The sequence below is a fragment of the Rhinopithecus bieti genome, unplaced genomic scaffold (assembly GCF_001698545.2).
Source record: "Rhinopithecus bieti isolate Rb0 unplaced genomic scaffold, ASM169854v2 scaffold_70066, whole genome shotgun sequence".
In the NCBI taxonomy this organism is placed as follows: Eukaryota; Metazoa; Chordata; class Mammalia; order Primates; family Cercopithecidae; genus Rhinopithecus; species Rhinopithecus bieti.
Genome location: NW_016826556.1, coordinates 413,149 through 436,013, shown reverse-complemented (window position 1 = coordinate 436,013; position 22,865 = coordinate 413,149). Strand labels below are relative to the sequence as shown.

The 22,865-nt window shown below is 39.9% G+C and overlaps 2 protein-coding genes across 2 annotated transcripts in view; one reads left to right on the top strand and one right to left on the bottom strand.

Annotated features, from left to right (window-relative positions):
- Positions 1–20,946, bottom strand: part of DCBLD1 (discoidin, CUB and LCCL domain containing 1) — a 103,915-nt gene extending 82,969 nt beyond the window's left edge. Inside the window, exon 1 of the mRNA XM_017863461.1 lies at positions 20,920–20,946. The gene's annotated coding sequence lies outside the window, so the exon portion shown is untranslated. The remainder of the gene's footprint in view (positions 1–20,919) is intronic.
- LOC108523002 (heterogeneous nuclear ribonucleoprotein A1) lies at positions 10,862–12,606 on the top strand. Its single transcript, XM_017863462.1, has one exon. The coding sequence runs from the start codon at positions 10,938–10,940 to the stop codon at positions 11,898–11,900; it is 963 nt and encodes a 320-aa protein (XP_017718951.1). The 5' UTR covers positions 10,862–10,937; the 3' UTR covers positions 11,901–12,606.
- Positions 20,947–22,865: the final 1,919 nt, after the last annotated feature.

Below are 22,865 nucleotides of genomic sequence, written 5' to 3'. Positions count from 1 at the left end.
GAAATTTTTAAACAGTTATTAAGAAATAAGCTGAATAAAGAAAGTAGTGATGGGGTAAAACTAAGAAGAAAAAGAAAGGGAGAATCACGGGTCTCACCTTAGCAGGATGGAGATCTCTAGATGGTTATTAAGGAATGAAATGAATAAAATGGAAATTGATGGGTTAGAACAAAGGACTTATAGCACATTGAAAGTTTGGTGGACCAAAGGGAGCCCCGTCTTGTCCACCATCTTTAAAGGGCCCCAAACCACCTTGGTGTATTTCTCCCAGTTTGGAGAAATTTTAAAACCTGGAAGACAGAGATTATAATGAAAAATCTGATCTGAAACTGCCTAGGGCAATAGTCAGGCCCACTAATCAAGAAAGATGGACGAAAGGGCCAGGGTCCTTTGGTTCAGCCCTTTGAGTCCCCCTTAGCTGAAGACTCAAAGCCTTTTGCACAAGAGAGGGTAAATTGGTTTGGGGGTGGAGAAGAGATGTTCCTGAAACTAGGATATAAAAATGTAAGGGTTGACAGGATTATGAAAGTTGGTATATTTGAGTCGGCCAGGCACAGTGGCTCAAGCCTGTAATTCCAGCACTTTGGGGGGCCGAGGCGGACGGATCATGAGGTCAGGAGATCGAGACCATCCTGGCTAATACGGTAAAACCCTGTCTCTACTAAAAATACAAAAAATTAGCCGGGCATGGTGGTGGGTGCCTGTAGTCCCAGCTACTCGGGAGGCTGAGGCAGGAGAATGGCATGAACCTGGAAGGCGGAACTTGCAGTGAGCCAAGATCGCACCGCTGTACTCCAGCCTGGGTGACAGAGCAAGACTCCGTCTCAAAAAAAAAAAAAAAAAGTTGGTATATTTTAATACACTTCAAGAGAAGTGGTTACATCTCTTTTACCTGCTTGTGTTGTGGGAATGAACATTGTATCTGATTGGGGAATGTTTCCCATACCAGGTATCATGAAACGGAAGGCGTGTAAATCTGCCCTTTAAGCAGCCCATGTGGCTAGGCTGGGATCAGATCACCACTGAACAATTGCAGATGAATATATGATGCAGACACACAGGAGGTTTTTCCTGAGAGAACAGCTGGCCTGGTGGACTGGGTAAAAGCCACCGTAAGGTCTGTTTAATGGGAACCAGTGAGATTGTCCAAGCGCACACAATGCATAGCAGAATGTAGAGTGCTGTTAGGGACAAATTCTCCACTTGATAACCTTCTGTGGAGCATTTCCTGGAGCTTATGGCAAAAGCCTCTGAGCTCCTCCCAATGACACCTACTGAGAGACTGGACTAGAGAATTTCCACATGAGAAGCATTTACTGCCTCGCTACGAAATGTTAGCTGAAGCTACCCTATGACACCTGAAATACCCGTGCCATCTTGAGTGATGTCAGAGAAACATTCCAATGGGGATGGCAGTGCCCAGAGGAGTTCCATAATAAAATGGAGATGGTTTGTAGAGGATCTTGCTACTTAGGGAATGCAAGGAGGAGATATGCTGCAGCAGGGAGTTTCTTTTCTCCTAGGACTGACTCTGAAACTGTGTAAGAAACTGCTGGATTCTACAATGCCCAATAAACAGCTCTCAGTTGACCAACCAAGAGTTGCTTGGTTTGTGGATGGTAATTCAAAGGCAAATGGACACCATCCTGTCTGAGAGGTCGCTACTTTGACAAAAAAGGTGGAAACATATCTGCTTGGTGGGCTAAACTGCATGCTGTTTTTCTAACAGTGATGGACGAATTGAGCGGTGGTAAAAGCCCCCGAATTTGAGTTTTTACTGACTCATTGGCAGTTACCAATAGCTTGGCCATACTCATGGAAGAGGGCTATGGAAACCTGGCCTATTAAAAAGATGCCCATATGGAACAAGCCCTATGGAAATGTGAGGGGTGTACTAATGTAGAACAAATCAATGCCCATAAGAAGAATGAACTTCCAGGTTCAGGAGGTGACTAGAATCGACAAGCAGATATCCCCATGTTTTCCCTTGAGGTAGCTACCTGGGTCTGTGAAATGAGTGGTTACTACAGCAGTGAAGAGATGGGCTGAATCTAGTCATGTTCCTTTTGCACCCTCTCAGGCACAAAATGCCAGGAAGACCTATTCTGTTTCTCAGCAAGAGTGACAGAGACTGCTGATGGCTATGAGGCACATTCTCTGGTGGGAAGGCCCTGAACACAGTAGGCAGGTAAGACTGGTCCTGGTAGCCTTGTGGGGCTACAGATGGGTCTTTACAGGAATAGACAGTGCCTCTGGAGTAAGTTTTGCTTATTCAATGAAAGATGAAAATGCTCAGAGTGCCATAAAAAATAAACCGGAACAGAAGATATTGCTAGGCTGTTTGGATGGCTGACCATCATTTCTTCAGACTGAGGAACTCACTGTACAACCCATAAAGTCTAACAATGAACAGAGAGTTATCCATGTTGGAGTAATAGTTTGATAGAAAAGTAGAATGGGCAATTGAAACATTGATTGTCTAAAACAAAGGGGAAATAAAAGCGTGAAGGGCTGGCTTCCACATCTTCACAAGTGGGTGCTCACACTCAACATGAATGGGACTAGAGTGTGCTGCAAGATTTTTTTCTCTGTTTTTCTGATTGACCTGGGGAAGAGGAGGTGGGGAAGATGCTGGTATGATGTTGCAATTCTTGCCAAGAGAGGAGTACATTGGTATAACGACTACAGTTTTTTCTTTCTTCCTGGTCACCTCGAAAAAAGATTAGTTTTTCCCCTCTACCTGATGCTGAGGTCCTAAGACCAGGGCTGCAACTGCAAGTTGCAACAGCAGGGATGATTTCTAAGCAAAAAACTGTAACTATGTTTTTAAACCTTATGTCAAAGTTCCTAAGGGCATAATGGGGGTAGGTTGTGCCTTTACTCCCTCTAGCAATACTGGGGCTAGGAGTGAATGCAGCTATATTGCCTGGTGGTAAAAATAGTTCACTAGTTCTGCACCTATGTGACCTTACCCTGTCTGAATGGGAATGAACTGAGGAGGAGCTAGTTGATTGATTTGTATTGCTCCCTACAATCTGGACCAGCACAGTGGTGATTCTAGTGTCCCCTCCAAAGGCAAAAGTTTGGGTAATAATGGAGAGAAGGAGAAATTGTAGCTGAGAGTAAAGAAATGGATAAATGGGTTACTGAGAAAAATTTAATTTTATATTAACAAGGCAAAATAGTCTCAGAGCAAGAGACAATATTGTCTTAGTTCAATTATCCCAAATGCCTGAAAGGGCGCATGATCACTTTTGCTTTTGGAAGCTGACAAGATTGAGAGGAAGCCTGCAAACCTGAGTGGCCTCATCCTGGGAGACATTCATACAATCTGATGAACTGGATTAATTATTAATGATTGTGTATAATATATATTTCACATGCATGTTTACAACAGCACAATTTGCAGTTGCAAAAATATGGAACCTGCCCAAATGACCATCAACCAATGAATGGATAAAGAAAATGTGGTATATATATACCATGGAATACTACTCAACCATAAAAAGGCACTAAATAATGGCATTCACAGCACCTGGATGGAGTTGGAGACCATTATTCTAGTGAAGTAATTCAGGAATGGAAAACCAAACATTGTATGTTCTCCCGTATAAGTGGGAACTAATCTATGAGGACACAAAGGCATAAGAATGATAAATTGGACTTTGGGCACTAGGGGAAGGGTGGGAGTGGCATGAGGAATAAAAGACTACACATTGGGTACAGTGTACACTGCTTGGTGATGGATGCACCAAAATTTCAGAAATCACCACCAAAGAACTTTCCCATGCAACCAAACACCACCTGTTCCCTAAAAATTATTGGAAAAAAATCAGCGTGGGGAGGCTGTGGTGTTATGTTATGTATTGGTTTATATCCATAGTTCCTGGCTCACAACTCCCATCATCCTTGTTGCAATCTTTTGTTATAATATTGGGTTTGTCAGGCTTCAGGGTCAGGCCTCTGACCTTTTTCTGCCCTCCTTTCACTCTAATGTGCCCCCACTTTTCTGATTGTGGGTCTTAAGGCCCTCTCATGAGAGGGTCCACCCTATACTCTGGAGGAAGGAATGCTGATATCACGAAGCTTCCATAAAAACCCAAGAAGAGAAAGTTCAGTGAGCTTCTGGATAGCTGAACATGTGGAGGTTCCTGGATGGTGGCATGCCAGGGAGGACATGGAAATTCTGCATCTCTTCCCCCATAACTCACCCTATGTGTCTCTTCATCTGCATCCTCTGCAATGTCCTTTATAATAAATCGATAAGTGGAAAAAAGAAAAAGAAATTGAAACTGAAGGGACAGACAAGTGTGCAGTGCTTGATAAAGCAAGCCGGAGGAGAGTTCCAGGCTTTACTGTCTTCAGAGTTTCTATTTCTTGCTCAGAGGCTAGGATTCCACTGTGCCTTGAGGCATTCACCTGGGTAATGTGGAGAGGAGGGGAACGTGGAGGCTCAACATCCATGTGTCAGGCAGAGCTAGGGTCCTTGTACTCTGGGAGAATTCTCCTGGAGTCATGCACATCTATAACAGTACAACCATCATTCAAAGCCCACAAGATAAAGATGGAAAAACTCTCCGTTTCACTCATAATTGCCACAAACTATTGACCTGAGTGTTGGAATCAGACCCAGAAGCTGAGTCTCAGGAGGTTCAGCTAATAGGCTCCAGTGCCTACCCTACCCTTTACCCTTTTTGCTCTGGGTCCCTCCATCTGAGCCAGGAACCAAAGTAGGAAGAGCTGGAGAGGGACCCTGGAGAGCAAGTGGTTAGCAGGGAGAGGGCAGCAGGAGGCAGAGGATACCATTGGTTTGGTAGAGGGCTGGAGGGTCTTCCCATACTGAACCCGATACTGACCTTCAGCCTTTAGGCTGAACTGAGAGATGAAAACCTCTGAGAAATTAAAACCAATATGGTCAGAGCAGGGGAGGCTGAGAGGAGGGAGTAGGAGAACTGAAGAGCCCTGAGCACAGCCTTGCTCCTGCCCTCAACTGCTATGCTCATGTGATATATGACACAGTGAGAAGGTGCTGGACAGGCAGTCAAAGAAAACTGGGTTCTAGCCCTGGTTCCACAACTCCATGACCTGGTGCAAACCCCTCCCCATCTTTCAGCCTCAATTCATTCATCTATACAAGAAGGGGGAATGGATGACCTGGATCACCTCCCGCGTGACTGTCAGGATGCTGTGAGACTCCAACGAAGTGGAGGCAATCTCTTGGGATCTCTGGAAAGTGTTACGGGAAGCTTAAAAAATAACAGAAACAATAAAAATGTGGTTCCCATCCCCTGGCCTCCCACTGTGACTCTCAGATGTTCAGACCTGAGATCTGAGAGTTCCCAAATACAGGTATCTGACATGGATGGGGCAAGAATAGAACATCCACGAACACTGCAGTGCCCACAGAGAGGAAAGGTATGAAGCGTGGGACAAATGAGAGTATCCATTCAGAAGTCATTCTGGTGCCGGATGTTGCTAATGTGGGAGTTGTTAGTGTGTGGGGAAAGGGAGTGTATGGGAACTCTGTGCTTTCCACCCAGTTTTGCTGTGAGTCTAAAATTGCTCTAAAAGTAAATTTTACTAATTAAAAAAACCCTATCATCCGCTTTTCTAAAGCATTTTATCTCCTACATTTACAAGTTGTGTCCTGAGAAAAGGTCCTTATTTAGTTAAATACATGAAGGATTGAATTTCAGCATGTTTGAGAGCAGTGAGGCTTTGCCTTTCAAAGAGATTTTTTTTCCATTTTCTCTGAAAATCTTAATGTTGTGTCATGTGATTTAAACATTTTCATGATTCCAGACCAAATGAAGATGATCAAAGTTCAGAGAAAAACAAGAGAGATAAATATCTTGAAATCAAGAGTTGAATAATCTATTTTAGCAGAGATTTCTAAGTAAATAGCGAATCCTTTATGAGGTTTAATTCCAAAGTCTTTAGTCAGACAACTATTCTCTTAGTTAACGGAACTTCTATTTGGATAGAGAGTATAGAATTAGGAGATTGAGAGGCAGGTTATAAGGAATCCAGAAGCCCTGACACTTGGTTGGCAGAACTCCTGTTGGAAGCCAAGCAGTCTGATCCCAGGTACTTTCCTTTTCCCCTCTCCTTGCCCCCTGTCTTTATTTCTTTCTTTATTTTTTGAGACAGGCTCTTGCTCTCTCACCCAGGCTGGAGGGCAGTGGTGTGATCCTGGCTCACTGCAGCCTCAATCTGGGCTCAAGTAATCCTCCCATCTCAGCCTCCTGAGTAGCTAGGACCACAAGTGTGTGCCACCACTTGCTCCCTGTCTTGGCACCCTGCTCTTTACTGCCTTCTCAAACTTACCAAAGGAGATCTTTAAGGAGACAAATTTGGCAGACTGTGGTTAAAATATGAGCTAAACAGTTTCTCCTCCACCTCCTTTCCACACTGTTCCTCTTTGCAGTTTTCTTTTTTTTTTTTTTTTTTTTGAGACGGGGTCTCACTCTGTGCCCAGGTTGGAGTGCAGTGGCGCGATCTCGGCTCACTGCAAGCTCCGTCCCCCACGCCATTCTCCTGCCTCAGCCTCCCTGGCTCTACAGGCGCCCGCCACCACGCCCGGCTAATTTTTTTTTTGTATTTTTAGTAGAGACGGGGTTTCACCGTGTTAGCCAGATGGTCTCGATCTCCTGACCTCATGGTCTGCCCACCTTGGCCTCCCAAAGTGCTGGGATTACAGGCGTGAGCCCCCGCGCCCGGCCTCCTCTTTGCAGTTTTAAAGGGTGCTCCATGCTTATTCTGTGACCCATTTTTATAAAGCTTTGCTCTCTTGTTGCAGCTCAGAGATCTCTTTGAGATGGTAACTGATCGCATCTTACCAAAGATTTCTATTTCAAGAGGAGCTATTGAAAACAATATCAATCCTGTCTCATTTCCTCAGCCAAGGCTTTCTGTCCCTCCTTGAAGGTGAACCCAATTGGCTTTATTCCTAAGACTTCCCCTGAGTGCTGGGACACATTTGATATTCTTCTTCACTAACAAAGGGACTTGGAATTAAGTCCTGTTCATCAGATTTGGGGCCTGTGACCCACGACATCTTCGTACCTATATTCTTAAGTTTTTTTTTCTAGTTATCGAGTAAAACTGGGATTCAGAGCATAAGCTTAGGGTTTCTGGAGTCACCAGACCCTCCCTGGGAGACTAAGAGGGTCTTGCTTTTCCTTGGAAGGAGCTCGTCTGCCTGATCTCCAGTTAGAGACATAACAGGGAACTGCCAAAGACAAAATGGCACAACGTTGAAAACTGTTGAGACCAAGAAAAAGGTCAAGACTAGGCCGCAAGTAGAATCAGGGTTGGGTTTTCCAGAGCCAAGCAAACTAAACAGTCTGGTTTGGGGACAAAAAAATCTACTCATGTGGGATGGTAAGGCCCCTGTTATGCTTCTCATGCATGTCTGACTGAGGTATTAAAAGAAAGCTTCTATGCTCAAAGAATAAAAGCACAACACTGGGAATGACAGGCTGAGGAATTGAAGCTTTTGTTGGAGTCTCAGCCAGATACTTCTGCACACTATACTAGGTCACTGGCTCTCTTCTGCTAGTGCACAAGAGTGACTAGATTATTATTTTAGAGACAACTGTTTCCTTTCTGCCTTCCTGTCTTTCATGATGGCGAAGCCTATCTCTCCCTTGTTCTTCTGTATGTTCACATATCACAAAAATCCCATAACCCTCTTAATTCGCTCTGTGGGAAATCTGCTCTAGAAATATACAATGTGCTGTGTTCTAAAATGTGTTATATAAAAGAAGCTATTAGACTTCAGCTTCTGGGAAGATGGAGTAGACACACTTTTCCTTATTCCTTCCACTAAGTAACTAAAAATGCAGAATATTATATATAATACAAACATAAGACTTCAGAAGGGAGAGAGAAGGCAGACTGCCTAGAGACATTGGGGCCTGAGAAGTGACACAGTGGTGAGTAGCCTAGGTTTTCTTTTTGCTTTACATACACCAGACTTACAGCTGAATAAGCCTGCAACCGGCAAACACCAGCAGGCACAGACAAAACAAAAACAGCAAAATAAAAGCAACAAAAGCCAGTCCTCTCTAGTCAAAGGATCAGAAAAGGGTCAGCACAGCGTGAGATAAAACTTTTAGATGGTAACTGCTCTAATCCATTCAAACACCACAGTCAAAAGGTGGCCCTATTGTCACTCACACCAGCAAAGTGGGGCACCTAGACTTTCACCCTCTTGAGGCCGTAACAAAGCATCCCAACATCCCCTCCACTTTGTCTCCACTGACTCCACAAATGTCCCTCCACCTCAAATGTCAAGGAGGTCAAGTGGGGAACCTGGACTTCTACCTCCACCTGAGAGCTCTATGAGTCAGTACATCACTCTTTTGCTGGAGATGCATCAGAGAGAAAGCCAGCTAAAAGAGAAAGTATAAATAAATTCCTGGGTCTCATAACATCATTCATTCATGTGTCACTTAATGTTGGGGGAATGCATTGTTAGGTGATTTCATCATTGTTTGAACATTTTTGATATGGTTTGTCTCTGTGTCCCCACCCAAATCTCATCTTAAATGGTAATCCCCACATGTCAAGGGAGGGACCTGGTGGGAGGTCATTGGCTCATGGGGGTGTTTTCCTCTTTTCCTCTATGCTATTTTCATGATAGTGAGTGAGTTCTCAGATCTGATGGTGTAATAGTGTTTGGCAGTTCCCCACCCACTGCTCTCTCTTTCTCCTGACACCTTGTGAAGAAGATGCCTGCTTCCCCTTTGCCTTCTGCCATGATAGCAAGTTTCCTGAGGCGTCCCCAGTCATGTGGAACTGTGAGTCAATTAAACCTCTTTCCTTCATAAATTATCCAGTCTTAGGTAGTTCTTTATAGCAGGGTGAAAATGAACCAATACAATTATATAGTGTACTTACACAAATCTTAGGTAGCTCTTTATAGCAGTGTGAAAATGAACTAATACAATTATAGAGTGTACTTACATAAACCTAGATGGTATAGCCTACTACACACCTAGGCTACATGGTACAGCTTATGGCTCCCGGGCTACAAGCTTGTACAAAATGTTACTGCACTGAATTCTGTAAGCAATTGTAACACAATGGTAAGTATTTGTGTATCTAAACATATCTGAACATTAAAAAGGTACAGCAAAAATACAATGTTATAATATTATTATTTCAGACAGAGTCTGATGTGTTTAAAAATGTATGTGGAAGAAATATACTGTATAAGCCTATCTTATTATAAAAGAAATAAGTAAAAGGATGTAAAAGGAGGTAACATTTTTATACTTCACTTGAACAGGAAAAATAATGGCACCAGTAGATTATGATTAAGATCTCTCTCTCTCCATATCTTGAATAAGAGATATAGAAAGATACACTCAAAAACATTATAGATAAATCCAAAAGAAGTTCTAAAAAATGTTTAGGTAATGCATGGAAAGTCAGGGAAAAGAAAATAGAGAAATGTAAAACAGAAAGAACAAATAGAAAAGAAGAAATATAATGGTAAACTTAAGTCACCCCATCACCCAACTATATGCTGTTTATGAGAAACTCCCCTCAAATATAATGATATGGGCAGGTTGAAGGTAAAAGGATGGAAAAGGTATATCAGGCAAACATTAATCAATGAGAAGCAAGAGTGGCCATTTATCTAATAAGGTGACTTTATAGCAAAGAAAATTATCAGAGAAAAAGACATTGTACATATATAATGATAAAAAGGTCAGTCCAACAGGAAGATGTGGCAATCCAAAATATGTGTACATCAACAACAGAGTCATAAGAAGTGTGAGGCAAAAACTGATAGAACTGAAAGAAGAAATAGACAAATACATAATTATAAATAGAGATTTCAACACCTCTCTTTCAGCAATTGATAGAACAACTGTACAAAAAGTCAGAAATTACATACAAGAACTCAACAACACCATCAATCAACAGCATCTATTTAATATTTATAGAACGCTTCACCAACTAATAGCAGAACACATGTTGTTTTCAAGTGCTCACAGTACATATACCAACATAGACCATATCCTGGGCCATAAAACAAAATTCAATTACTTTAAATAATTGAAGTCATACAGAATATGTTTTCTGATCACCATGAAATCAAACTAAAAATCAATAGCAGAAATATCTCAAGAACTTAGAAAAACAGGAGCAAACTAAAACTAACGCAAATAGAAAGAAGAAAAGAATAAAGATAGGAACAGAAGTCAATGAAATTAAAAACAGAAGGCCAGGTGCAGTGGCTCACGTCTGTAATCCCAGCATTTTGGGAGGCCGAGGCGGGCAGATCACCTGAGGTCAGGAGTTCCAGACCAGCCTGGCTAACATGGAAAAACCTTGTCTCTACTAAAAGTACAAAAATTAGCTGGGTGTGGTGGTGGGTGCCTGTAATCCCAGTTACTCAGGAGGCTGAGGCAGGAGAATTCCCTTGAACCCAGGAGGCAGAGGTTGCAGTGAGCTGAGATCACACCACTGTACTCCAGCCTGGGTGACAAAAGCAAGACTCCTGTCCAAAAAAAGAAAAAAAAAATTAAAAACAGAAAAACAATAGAAAAAATAGGTAAAATAGATTTGGATCTTTGAGAAGATCAACAAAATTGACAAACCTTCAGCAAGACTGAGAGAAAGAATAGGCAGAATATATAGATTACCTGTATCAGTATATAAAACAAGGGATATCATTACAGATTTTGCAGACATCAACAGGAAAATGATGAAATACATTACTATAAACAACTCTACACACATAAATTTGACAACTTAGATGTAGAAAACAAGAATTACTTCCTTGGAAAACAAGAATTACTACAGTTTACCCAATGTGAAAGAGATACGTTAAATAGCCCTTTAACTATTAAGAAAATTGAACTTCTGCCCGTGGACGCCGCCGAAGAAGCATCGTTAAAGTCTCTCTTCTCCCTGCCGTCATGTCTAAGTCAGAGTCTCCTAAAGAGCCCGAACAGCTGAGGAAGCTCTTCATTGGAGGGTTGAGCTTTGAAACAACAGATGAGAGCCTGAGGAGCCATTTTGAGCAATGGGGAACGCTCACGGACTGTGTGGTAATGAGAGATCCAAACACCAAGCGTTCCAGGGGCTTTGGGTTTGTCACATATGCCACTGTGGAGGAGGTGGATGCAGCTATGAATGCAAGGCCACACAAGGTGGACGGAAGAGTTGTGGAACCAAAGAGAGCTGTCTCAAGAGAAGATTCTCAAAGACCAGGTGCCCACTTAACTGTGAAAAAGATATTTGTTGGTGGCATTAAAGAAGACACTGAAGAACATCACCTAAGAGATTATTTTGAACAGTATGGGAAAATTGAAGTGATTGAAATCATGACTGACCGAGGCAGTGGCAAGAAAAGGGGCTTTGCCTTTGTAACCTTTGACGACCATGACTCCGTGGATAAGATTGTCATTCAGAAATACCATACTGTGAATGGCCACAACTGTGAAGTTAGGAAAGCCCTGTCAAAGCAAGAGATGGCTAGTGCTTCATCCAGCCAAAGAGGTCGAAGTGGTTCTGGAAACTTTGGTGGTGGTCGTGGAGGTGGTTTCGGTGGGAATGACAACTTCGGTCGTGGAGGAAACTTCAGTGGTCGTGGTGGCTTTGGTGGCAGCCGTGGTGGTGGTGGATATGGTGGCAGTGGGGATGGCTATAATGGATTTGGTAATGATGGAAGCAATTTTGGAGGTGGTGGAAGCTACAATGATTTTGGCAATTACAACAATCAGTCTTCAAATTTTGGACCCATGAAGGGAGGAAATTTTGGAGGCAGAAGCTCTGGCCCCTATGGCGGTGGAGGCCAATACTTTGCAAAACCACGAAACCAAGGTGGCTATGGCGGTTCCAGCAGCAGCAGTAGCTATGGCAGTGGCAGAAGATTTTAATTAGGAAACAAAGCTTAGCAGGAGAGGAGAGCCAGAGAAGTGACAGGGAAGCTACAGGTTACAACAGATTTGTGAACTCAGCCAAGCACAGTGGTGGCAGGGCCTAGCTGCTACAAAGAAGACATGTTTTAGACAAATACTCATGTGTATGGGCAAAAAACTCGAGGACTGTATTTGTGACTAATTGTATAACAGGTTATTTTAGTTTCTGTTCTGTGGAAAGTGTAAAGCATTCCAACAAAGGGTTTTAATGTAGATTTTTTTTTTTTGCACCCATGCTGTTGATTGCTAAATGTAATAGTCTGATCGTGACGCTGAATAAATGTCTTTTTTTTAATGTGCTGTGTAAAGTTAGTCTACTCTGAAGCCATCTTGGTAAATTTCCCCAACAGTGTGAAGTTAGAATTCCTTCAGGGTGATGCCAGGTTCTATTTGGAATTTATATACAACCTGCTTGGGTGGAGAAGCCATTGTCTTCGGAAACCTTGGTGTAGTTGAACTGATAGTTACTGTTGTGACCTGAAGTTCACCATTAAAAGGGATTACCCAAGCAAAATCATGGAATTACTGGTTATAAAAGTGATTGTTGGCACATCCTATGCAATATATCTAAATTGAATAATGGTACCAGATAAAATTATAGATGGGAATGAAGCTTGTGTATCATCCATTATCATGTGTAATCAATAAACGATTTAATTCTCTTAAAAAAAAAAAAAAAGAAAATTGAACTTATAATTTTAAAGCTTTCAAAAAGAAGTCAGTAGGCCCAGAAGGTTTCACTGGAGAATTTAAGGAAGAAGTAACATCAATTATATACGATCTTTAGAGAAAAGGAGGGAACACTTTCCAATTCATTTTATAAAGCTAATTTTACTCTCATACTAAAACATGCAATACAAAACAAAACAGAGCAAACAACTTTCAGGCCAGTATTTCTCATGACTATATATACAAAAATCCTTAACAAAATACCAGCAAATAGAATTCAGCAATATATAAAAAATGCACACCATAGCTATGTTTATTCCAGGGATGCAAGGCTGGTTCAATATTTGAAAATTAATCAATGTAATTCACTGTAACAGCAGACTTAAGAAAAAATTTACATGGTCATGTTAATTGATACAGGACAGACATTTGACAAAATTCAGCAGCCACTAATGAAAAAAACTTTCAGAAAGATAGATATAAAGGGGAACATTCTCAACTTGATTTAAAAATCCACAAAAAAATCTACAGCTAACATTATACCTAATGGCGAAAGCGTGATGCTTTTTTTCCTAAGACTGGGTATAAGGATGTTTTCTCCTCTTACCATTCTTATTCAACAGAGTGCTAGAAGTTCTAGCCAGTTTGGTAAGGCAAAAACAAAAACAAAGCAGACAAATAAATAAATAAATAAATAACCAAAGCAAGCAAAATAATAATAATAATTTAAAAAAGGCATATGAAAAGGAATAAATAAAAAATAAGACTGTCTCTATTTGAAGATGACATAATTGATTACATAGAAAATTCCAAGGAACCGACCAAAAATTTTCTAGGCCACATAAGTGAGCTCAAGAAATTTGACGAATATAATGTAAGCATTCAAAAATCATATTTCTGTATGCTAGCAGTAAACGGTAGATGTCAAGAGTGAAACTATAAAATCATTTACAACTGTGAAAAACATAAAATATTTAGGTGTGAATCTATGAAAATGTGTACAAGACTTGCATGCTGATGACTACAGAAAGCTGATGAAATAAACCAAATGGAAGAAACCAAAAAAGATCGAATTTAAGTGGAGAATCATACTATGTTGATGAACTGCAAGTCTCCGCATATTGAAGATGTCAACTTTGCCTAAATTGCTATATAGGTTTAATGCAATTCCTATCAAAATCTCAAAAAATATTTTTTGTAGACACAGATAAAATTATTTTAAAATACATATGGAAAGGCAAAGGAACCAGAATAGCTAAAACAATTATGAAAAAGACCAGTAAAGTGAGAGGAATAGGTCTTTCCCATATCAAGCCTCAATATGTAGCTACATAATATGGCACTGGTAGAAAGATAGACGCAAAGACTAATGGGACAAAACAAACCAGAAATAGACCTATACAAATATGCCCAACTTATTTGTGAAAGAAGTGCAAAAGAATTTCGACAGAGAGAAGAGAGGCTTTTCAACAAGTGGTGCTGAAGCAACTGGACATCCACAGGCAAAACAAAAACAAAAACAAACAAGAACCTTAAGAAGCACAATTTATCCAAAAATTAACTCAAAATGGATTATATCTTAAGTGTTAAAACTATGAAATTTTAGAAAACACATGGGAGAAAATCTTCAGTGTGTAGGGCTAGGTAGAAATTCCTAGACTGGGTACTTAAAATGCACAATCCATAAAAGAAAATCAATAAATGCAACTACATAAAATTTTAAAATTTGCTCTGCAAAAAACAAACAAACAAAAAAGCCTAAGAGGATAAAAAAACATGTTACAGATTGGAAAACATATTTTCCAACCGCATATCTGACAAAGGACTGGTATCTTGAGCATATAAACAAATCTCAATATTCAACCGTAAAAAACCCGAGAAATCCCATTAGAAAATGGGAAGAAGACATGAAGAAACATATGACATAAGAGGATATATGGATGGCAAAAAATCACATGTAAAGATGCTGAACATCATTATCGCTTAGGGAAGTGCAAGTTAAGACTATACGTTATCAGTAATACTTATCATAATGGCTAAAATAAAATGGTGACAACACCAAATACTGGTGAAGACATAGAAAACTGATCACTCATTCATTCCTGGTGGGATTATAAAATGGTACAGCCACTCTGGAAAATAATTTGGCAGTTTCTTAAAATACTAAACATGCAGCTCTAAACAAACTGGTAATCACACTCATGAGCATTTATCACAGAGAAAGGAATACTTATATTCACATAAAAACCTGTACACAAATGTTTATAGCAGCTTTACTCATAATATCCAAATTCTGGAAACAATTCAGATGTCTTTCAATGAACGAATGAGTGGTTAAACAGTGCCACATGCATATCATGGAATACTGCTCAGCAAAAAAAGCAAGAAGCTATTGATACACACATCAGCTTGAGTAAATTGCCAGATTCATTCCATATTGTACTGAATGAAAAAAACCAATAACGAAACGTCATATGCTATATGTTTCTGTTTATGTAACACTTTTGAAATGACAGAGTTGTAGAAATGGAGAGTACATTGGTGGTTGCCAGGTGGTAAGGGGTAGAGGGCAGCAGTGGGGAAGTGGTGTGGCTGTAAGAGGGCAACATGAGGGATCCTAGTGGTGATGGAAATGGTTGTGTCTTGACTGTATCAACATCAATATCCTGGTAGTGATATTGCACAATTGTTTGTTGATGGTACCAGCAGGAAAAATTGGGTAAAGAGTGTCAGATAGATCTCTCTACATAATTTCTCACAACTGCATGTGAATCTAAAATTATCTCAAATTTAAAAGTTAAAAATTTTTTTAAAGGTTGTTGATGATATACACTGTGCTGGAGGACCACATGGCAAGACTACAATGAAAGACCTTGCAATTTCCATGTCAATCTAAAGATGTTAAATTAGTTTGAGTCTTTGCCCTTGAGATTTGGGCTTAGGCCTGATTTAGACTTGGCTTGATTTATGGGTTTCTGGACAGGTCTCCTCCCATTTATTAATCTACTGCTTAGAGAAATTTGGTTCATATCCACTGAAGAAGTTAGGGGAGGAGATTCTTGTTCAACTCCTATCCTGTACAGTTACCAAGTCTGTTTGCCCACACAACCTTAATACTAAAACCAACCAACCCTTTTTTCACCAAAAGCAAAAAGTTATTATTTGTATGTAGATATGTAGGTTATATGAACCTTTTATTAATGAGTTCATAGATAAACTAATCATGTAACTTGATTGTGAGGGGCAAAAATAAACTTGAATAGCCTATCCTAAGCTGTCATAGGAAGAAATATAGGCTCATTTTGTATCAGAACAAAATGCAACCATAAGGCAATATCATTTCAGAATTTTCTTGCAAAAAAATTAAAGTTTTCTATTTTGCAAAGGATGCAATGGACAAAATTTATAGAAGGACGGAAAGATTGGGAGAAGATATTTGTAACTCTAAAACACACAAGGGACCAATGTTTGCAACATGTTTGTATCTACAAATTCCTCAGAAAAATACAGAAAATGTTACTTAAAATGAGCAAAATAAATATGACAATCATTCACAGAAATCCAAATGCCTAACGAGTGTATAAGAGTTGTCAAAATGTCTTAGTAATAAGAGAAATGTGAATTTTCAATGCAATGAGACACCAATTTACATTGACGAGAATGGCAAAAATAGTTGGATGATACAACATTTGGTGGTGGTGGTGGGTCACAGGCAACCTTCTGCACTGCTGGAGGGAATGTAGGCTAGTATAGCCTATGGACAGTGATTTTGCTGTCTTCAGCCACATTACGTACCCATAGCTCTACTACCCTGCCAGGATCATAACAGGACATGAATGAGGAAGTAGAGGAGTTAGGATGTCCATCACTTGGAATAAGCAAGTAAAACTTAGTGATGCACACCATGGAGCACAATATCACATTTAGAAGCAATGAACTAGATGTACATGTAACAGCACAGACAGATCTTTAAAACATGGTATAGAGTAAGAAAAGTAAGACGCAGATTGGAACCATTATATATAATTTTATATAAGGGTTTAACATACACAAACAACAATACTTTTTTTTTTTTTTACAAGGTTGCACACAAATTCAAGAAAGCATATAAACCACATTACAACTGTTGCCTGTAGCTGGAAAGAGAGCAGGGTTGGGAGATAAATAGTATATACATAAATAAACAAAAATGAGTTGGGTAGGGACCTTGATGATACCGGGCCTTGAAATGAGTATGGTTAGCTCCATCCTGGTACCTGAGGTAATTAAAGGAGGAAGAGATGAAGAAGTAAGGGAAGGCTGGTTATCTGGAGTTGAAAGCTGGGTAGATTGAATGTAAACAGCAGCTAAGGGGTATTGGTAAATTCAGTGCTCACTTTGGCAGCAGCACATTTACTAAAATTGGAGTGATACAGAGAAGATTAGCATGGCCCAGCGCAAGGATGACACGCAAATTTGTGAAGGGTTCCACATTTTTTAAAATTTTCCACTCATCAACCAGGAAGAACCAAATTTACTCTTCATTCATGCAAACATTCATTTACTCATTTAGTAGATAACTTCTCCCTGTCCACTGGAAAAAAAAAAAAAAAGGTATTGGTAAATTTAGAAAGACACCTGAAACATGCATAACTCAGCTCTTTATCTTTCTCTTCGGAGCCAGCCTCCGTTGTGAGGTCTCGCTTAGGTTTGGGCCTCTAGGATTGAGTGGGCAAATCTTAATGCTGTGGTTTAGCTAGTAGGTCCATTTGGGTTCCACACTTCCAACTGAACTTAATGAGTCAAGACTTCCATTCTTACTTTCTTACTCAAATTGCTCATCACTGGGTAGGTAAGAGGGATGCTATTAATTGGGAGCCCTTCTTGGAGACTACAGCTTTCACAGGCACGCAAGTAACCTGAACTTTGTTATTATGATGATTTGCCAGCCAATTTTTCTATCATCTTATCCACCTGGGTCAAGGTACAGCCTGGACTTAACAAAAAGCAGTGTATTGAGCTAAGGAGTAAAGGTACTATTCTAACCACTAGAGAGGAGTGTAGCTGTTATCGGAGCTTCCTATCAGAATCTGTTGACTCAGGTTTGTGTGTAAAATTAAATTCACAGATTAAACAAGCTTGCTTATCAGGCTTTTGCTGGACATTTTCAATTATTACTATGTTACTAGGGAAGGGTATTCTAGAAGGAAAAATGAAAATAGGGCTGCAGACATGCTGGGAACAATGGGCAAGAGGCAGCAAGAGAGTCAAACAGCACTTAGAAACCTTAGCCATTGGGGAGAGCCTTGTCCAGTACAACAACCGACATCCGTAGCCTCAGGACAAAGCAAATTTCTGCTCCATATTCTGCTCATTAGGTGAGAAAATATCTAATCCATTTTCAACAGATTGTCATTTTAAAAAAGGCATCTGAAATGGCTAACTTCAACTATTTGAAAAATCGCTAATGTGCAATATCTCATCCCTCAGTCTTATTTGATAAATGAGATATGGTCTGATATTACTATCTTAAAATGATTATATATTTATAAAGTCTAATTTTGATACTCTTCTAAAAATGTACACTTTATTCCTCTCTATAGTGATCTAAGTAATAAAGCCAAGTTTATTATTATGAATGCTTTGTACTTCTAAGGTCTTTTCTAAATCCAGTTAAACATGTAAGTGTGTTAAACAAAGAAGTATCTTCAGTTTAAACCATTATCCTAGATGCTCTCTGGCTTTATAGAATGCTGTGCATTTGCAATATGTGTGTTTTATATTTTGCAATGGTAGACTTTGATCAGGTGAAACATAGTTAAATAGTAATCCGTAATAAATTTATATTACATATACAGCCATGTTTGCAAAACTTCTTTCCATCTTATAATGATAATAATGACTTTAACTTTTAATTTCTTCCATTCTAGTTTGAGGAAACTGTGAGTGTGTTTGAAAACTTTGGCTGGCAGTAATGCTTCTAAGATCATTCGAACACACATCTTCCAGTGTGTTAGAAACATACATCTGATCTCTGGAGTCGTTATATTCACTCAAATGCTTAGATCTTCATGCACACTGAATTAGAAGGAATCAATATAAATATGAGTAGATATCTTTACATTGCAGAGTAGAAATCTGCTGAGAATTATTTATCACATACTCCAGAAACTGAACATAAAAAAGTTAAATATTTTTATGCTTAAAATGCAATATGTGATTATTCTATAAAGGTAATCATTTAAAAAGTATAGGACAGAGTTAGGTTTGTGTCTTCTTGATTCCTTTTCCTGACCCTCCTCAGATAACCACTGTTATATTTTGTGTGTATCCCTTCAGAACTTCCAAAACTGGGCTTTGGTTTTTGGCACAGGAATGTTGCTATTCAAGTATAATTATTATACTGTGACTATACTGACCATCATACAGATAAAGTTTTTAAAAGCAGATAAAATGTGGTTTTATATATGTAAAGTTATAATAGGGACTTTGAGGAATCATTTTACAGTATTAAACTTGACTCATTTCAAATTCAATTCTTTTGTACCGGAAGAGCTGGTTAGGCCTGTTTTTCCTGGTTCCCACAGTCTTCCAGGCTCAATCCATCTTTACCCCAAATTATTATACACCCAGTGAAAACTTGTTTTTGCAATATCTATGTATTTCACTTTTAATAATTGTAGGATAAATTGATTTTCTACTTTTCTTCTTTGTAGAAAAAAGTCAACTAGTATAGTAGCTTGAACTCTGCGTCTGACAGACTGAATACTTTGGAGATGGTTATTGCCAAGTTTTTTGAGTCTTAAATAAATAAAAAGCTTAACAATTTGTCATTTCATGCTTTTAAGTACATCAAATAGGGTTGGATGAACGTAAGTAGTGGAGTAATTTTCAGTCTTATATTTTCAATTATCAATGCTTGGTTAAAGTGAGCAAATACTAAATAAATGCATAAAAGTGCTTACTAAATAAATGGAAACAAAAGTGGCTCTAATAAAATGTTGCAATATTTTCTCATCAATAATTGAAAAGACAAATGATTCCAAGTTCATTTATTCATTCATTCATTCACTCATTCATCTGATGTTTGACTAGTGCACCCAACTGTCCATCTATCCGTCCATCTGTCCATCCATCTTTCTACCCATGCCTTCTTTTAAAAAATGCTTTTTAAACACCTTCTCTGGGCATGGCATGTAAGAGGATATTAAGACAAAATGAAACAAAACATAAAACACCAATGGCATCTCCAAGAAGGTAAACATCAACAGTCTAGTTACAATTCTTGAAGTGGATATTTTAGGGTAATATTTCTCAAGAAAAAAGTCATAAAGTTGATTTATACAAGCCTAAAGTAAATTGTCTTGGAGATTAAAATTCAAGATAGACATTTGTATTTAATGACCTTACCCTGGAGGATCTCAATTTAATAGAACTGGATTTGCATACATAGTTATTAACTGTGAGTTCTTGATCAAATTGTTTTTTTGTTCAGTGCTGGATTCCTCATCTGTCATAGAGAGATAATGAAAACCCACTTCTCAAACTCATCAGGAGTATTAAAATATTATACTTGAAAGCCTTTGTAATTCTACAGTGTAGTACAGTTCTAAGGTCACTTTTACAGGCATTTCTTTCTTCCTTTCACTTTTCGAAACAAGGTATCCCTCTATTGCCCATTCAGGCATGAAGCGGTATAATCTTAACTCACTGCAGCCCCCACCTCCTCGGCTCAGGTGATCTGGGACTACTGGCTTGCACCACCACACCCAGCTAATTTTTTGTATATTTTGTAGAGACACGGTTTCTTCATGTTGCCCAGGCTGGTCTTGAACTCTTGGGCTCAAGCAATCCGCTTGCCTTGGCCTCCCAAAGTGTTGGGATTACAGGTGTGAGCCATCGCACCCAGGCAAATTTTTGATGTTTTGTAGAGACAAGGTCTCACTATGTTGCCAGGCTGGTCTCAAACTTCTGGATGCAAGTCAACCTCCTACCTCGGCCTCCCAAAGTGCTGGGATTACAGGTGTAAGCCACCATGCCCAGTTTACACGTATTTCAGTGAGGTAAAGACACATTTTCAGAAGTATGGAAGACTTTTCCTTATTTCGTGCAACCATTGTGTTTGCACGATGTAAAATTAGTCAATGTTGGTAAGCCAAGATAAATCTATATCTAAATATTTGGTCTAGTTGATTCTAGTATAGGAAAGAGTGCTGGAAGTGAGGAAGGGTGGACAGAAGAGAAAGAAAGTGCTGCAATGTGGGGTGAGAAAACAGGAGAGGGCAGTGAGAGATGGTGTGGAGTGGCAGCTGTACAGAGCTGGCCTTACCATAGATTGTTTCATGCTGGCGATCATTCTGGAGCTGATTCTCTCAATCAACCTGAGGGCCCATGGAAATTTTGAAAGTGCACCTTAAAATTCTAGAATGTTAACTCTACAAGAGAATGTACCATTATCCATTCCAACCCTTTCATTTTTGGAGGAGGAAGCGATAGCAGAGATGTTAAGTGACTTGCCCAAAGTCACATAGTGAGTGGCAGGAACATACGATAATTTGACAGTTGTTTTGACATGCGACCATTTTAGAGTCCTAAAAAATGAGTTATTGAACTTTTATCTGTTCTTAGTTTTAACTAATGCGTGCAACACACTTGAGTGTCATCCTCTATATAACTAAATCACCTTTGTGTTAGGATCAAGGAGGGGGCTGGGGTGAGTGAGGCACAGACACTTGCTGCCAGAGCATGTGTAACCAGCAGTCCTTTGTTCACCATACCTGCTTCAATCATTGTTAGGAAACCTAACAATGTCTATTATAGATAAGACAGGTGATGGTGGGAGGGATGTTTGGACCACAATGTGCTGATTCCCATTTTCACTTCAAACTGCTCAGGAAGCCATGACTCAATTTCATAATTTCTCTCATTGCTGGATGTGGTGGCTCATGCCTATAATTCCAGCATTTTGGGAGGCCAGGGTAGGAGGATTGCTTGAGCTCGGGAGTTCAAGGGCAGCCTGGGCAACATAGTGAGACCCTGTCTCTACACCAGATAAAAAAAGTAGCCGGGTGTGGTGGCACACACCTGTAGTCCCAGCTACTTGGGATGCTGAGGCAGGAGGATTGCTTGAGCCCATGAGATCAAGGCTGAAGTGAGCCATGATTGTACCACCCCACTCCAGTCTGGGTGACAGAGTGAGACTCCATCTCAGATAATAATCATAATTATTATAATTATAATTATAACTTCTCTCAGTACTTTGTATCACACACCACACTTAAAGCTATCAAATACCTCTATAATGTTAGTTTTGGACAACATTGTTGCAACACTTTAAAACTGTATCTTCGGCCGGGCACAGGTGACTCAATACCTGCAATCCCAGCACTTTGGGAGGTCAAGGCAGGAGGATTGCTTAAACTCAGAAGTTCAAGACCAGCTTGGGCAACAGGGCAAAACCCTGTCTCTACAGAAAACAAAAGCACCAAAAGTTAGCCAGGTGTGGTAGCACACACCTGTAGTCCCAGCTACTCAGGAGGCTGAGACAGAAGGATCACTTGAGCCTGGGAGGTGGAGGTTGCAGTGAGCTGAGATGGTGTCACTGCACTCCTGCCTGGGTGACAGAGTGAGACTGTCTCAAAAAGAGTATCTTCATTGCCTTAAAAATTACAAAAGTAATAGATATATGGAAATTCCAAACAACATAAAAATGAGTAAAGCAGAAAAAGCCTTGAAATGAGGCAAGGTTAGGGAAGGATAAGAGTCGAGATATCTATAATAAAAAAACCACTGATGACCTTTTGATGGAGGTCAAGTAGTTCTGTCTCAGTAGTTCTAAGGCAGGGGCCACAGCTGTCCAGCTTTCTAACTTGCATTAGGACCCAAGTCACGGCCTTACTGCTTCTTGGGTTAGCCATACAGATATTTCCCGTATAAGCCTCTGTCCTCCTTTGTGGAAAGAGGCCCAGGACAGCAGGATGCTTCGGTGGAAAAAGGTCAAGGTCAGTATCAGGCCCAGGTTCAAACCTTGCTCTGCACTGAGTAGGTCACTGAGCTTTCCAGTTTGTTTCTTCATGTGCACCTGTGGGTAAAAACCGCTGTGTGGTGTTGCAAGGATTAGACAGCTAGCCTTGGTAGTAAGGAGTTCAGTAAGTGGAAGCTATTGTGATTGCCACCGTCAGGTAGTTCTAGTTTGAACTTCAGGACCTCAAAAATAGTAACCCAGATTTTCAGAAGTCAGCACAGGCAGCTCTAGGGGAAGATCCTGTGGACAAA

Excerpts from the sequence above, each read along its gene's own strand:
- LOC108523002 (XM_017863462.1), top strand. The coding sequence starts at position 10,938 with ATGTCTAAGTCAGAGTCTCCTAAAGAGCCCGAACAGCTGAGGAAGCTC.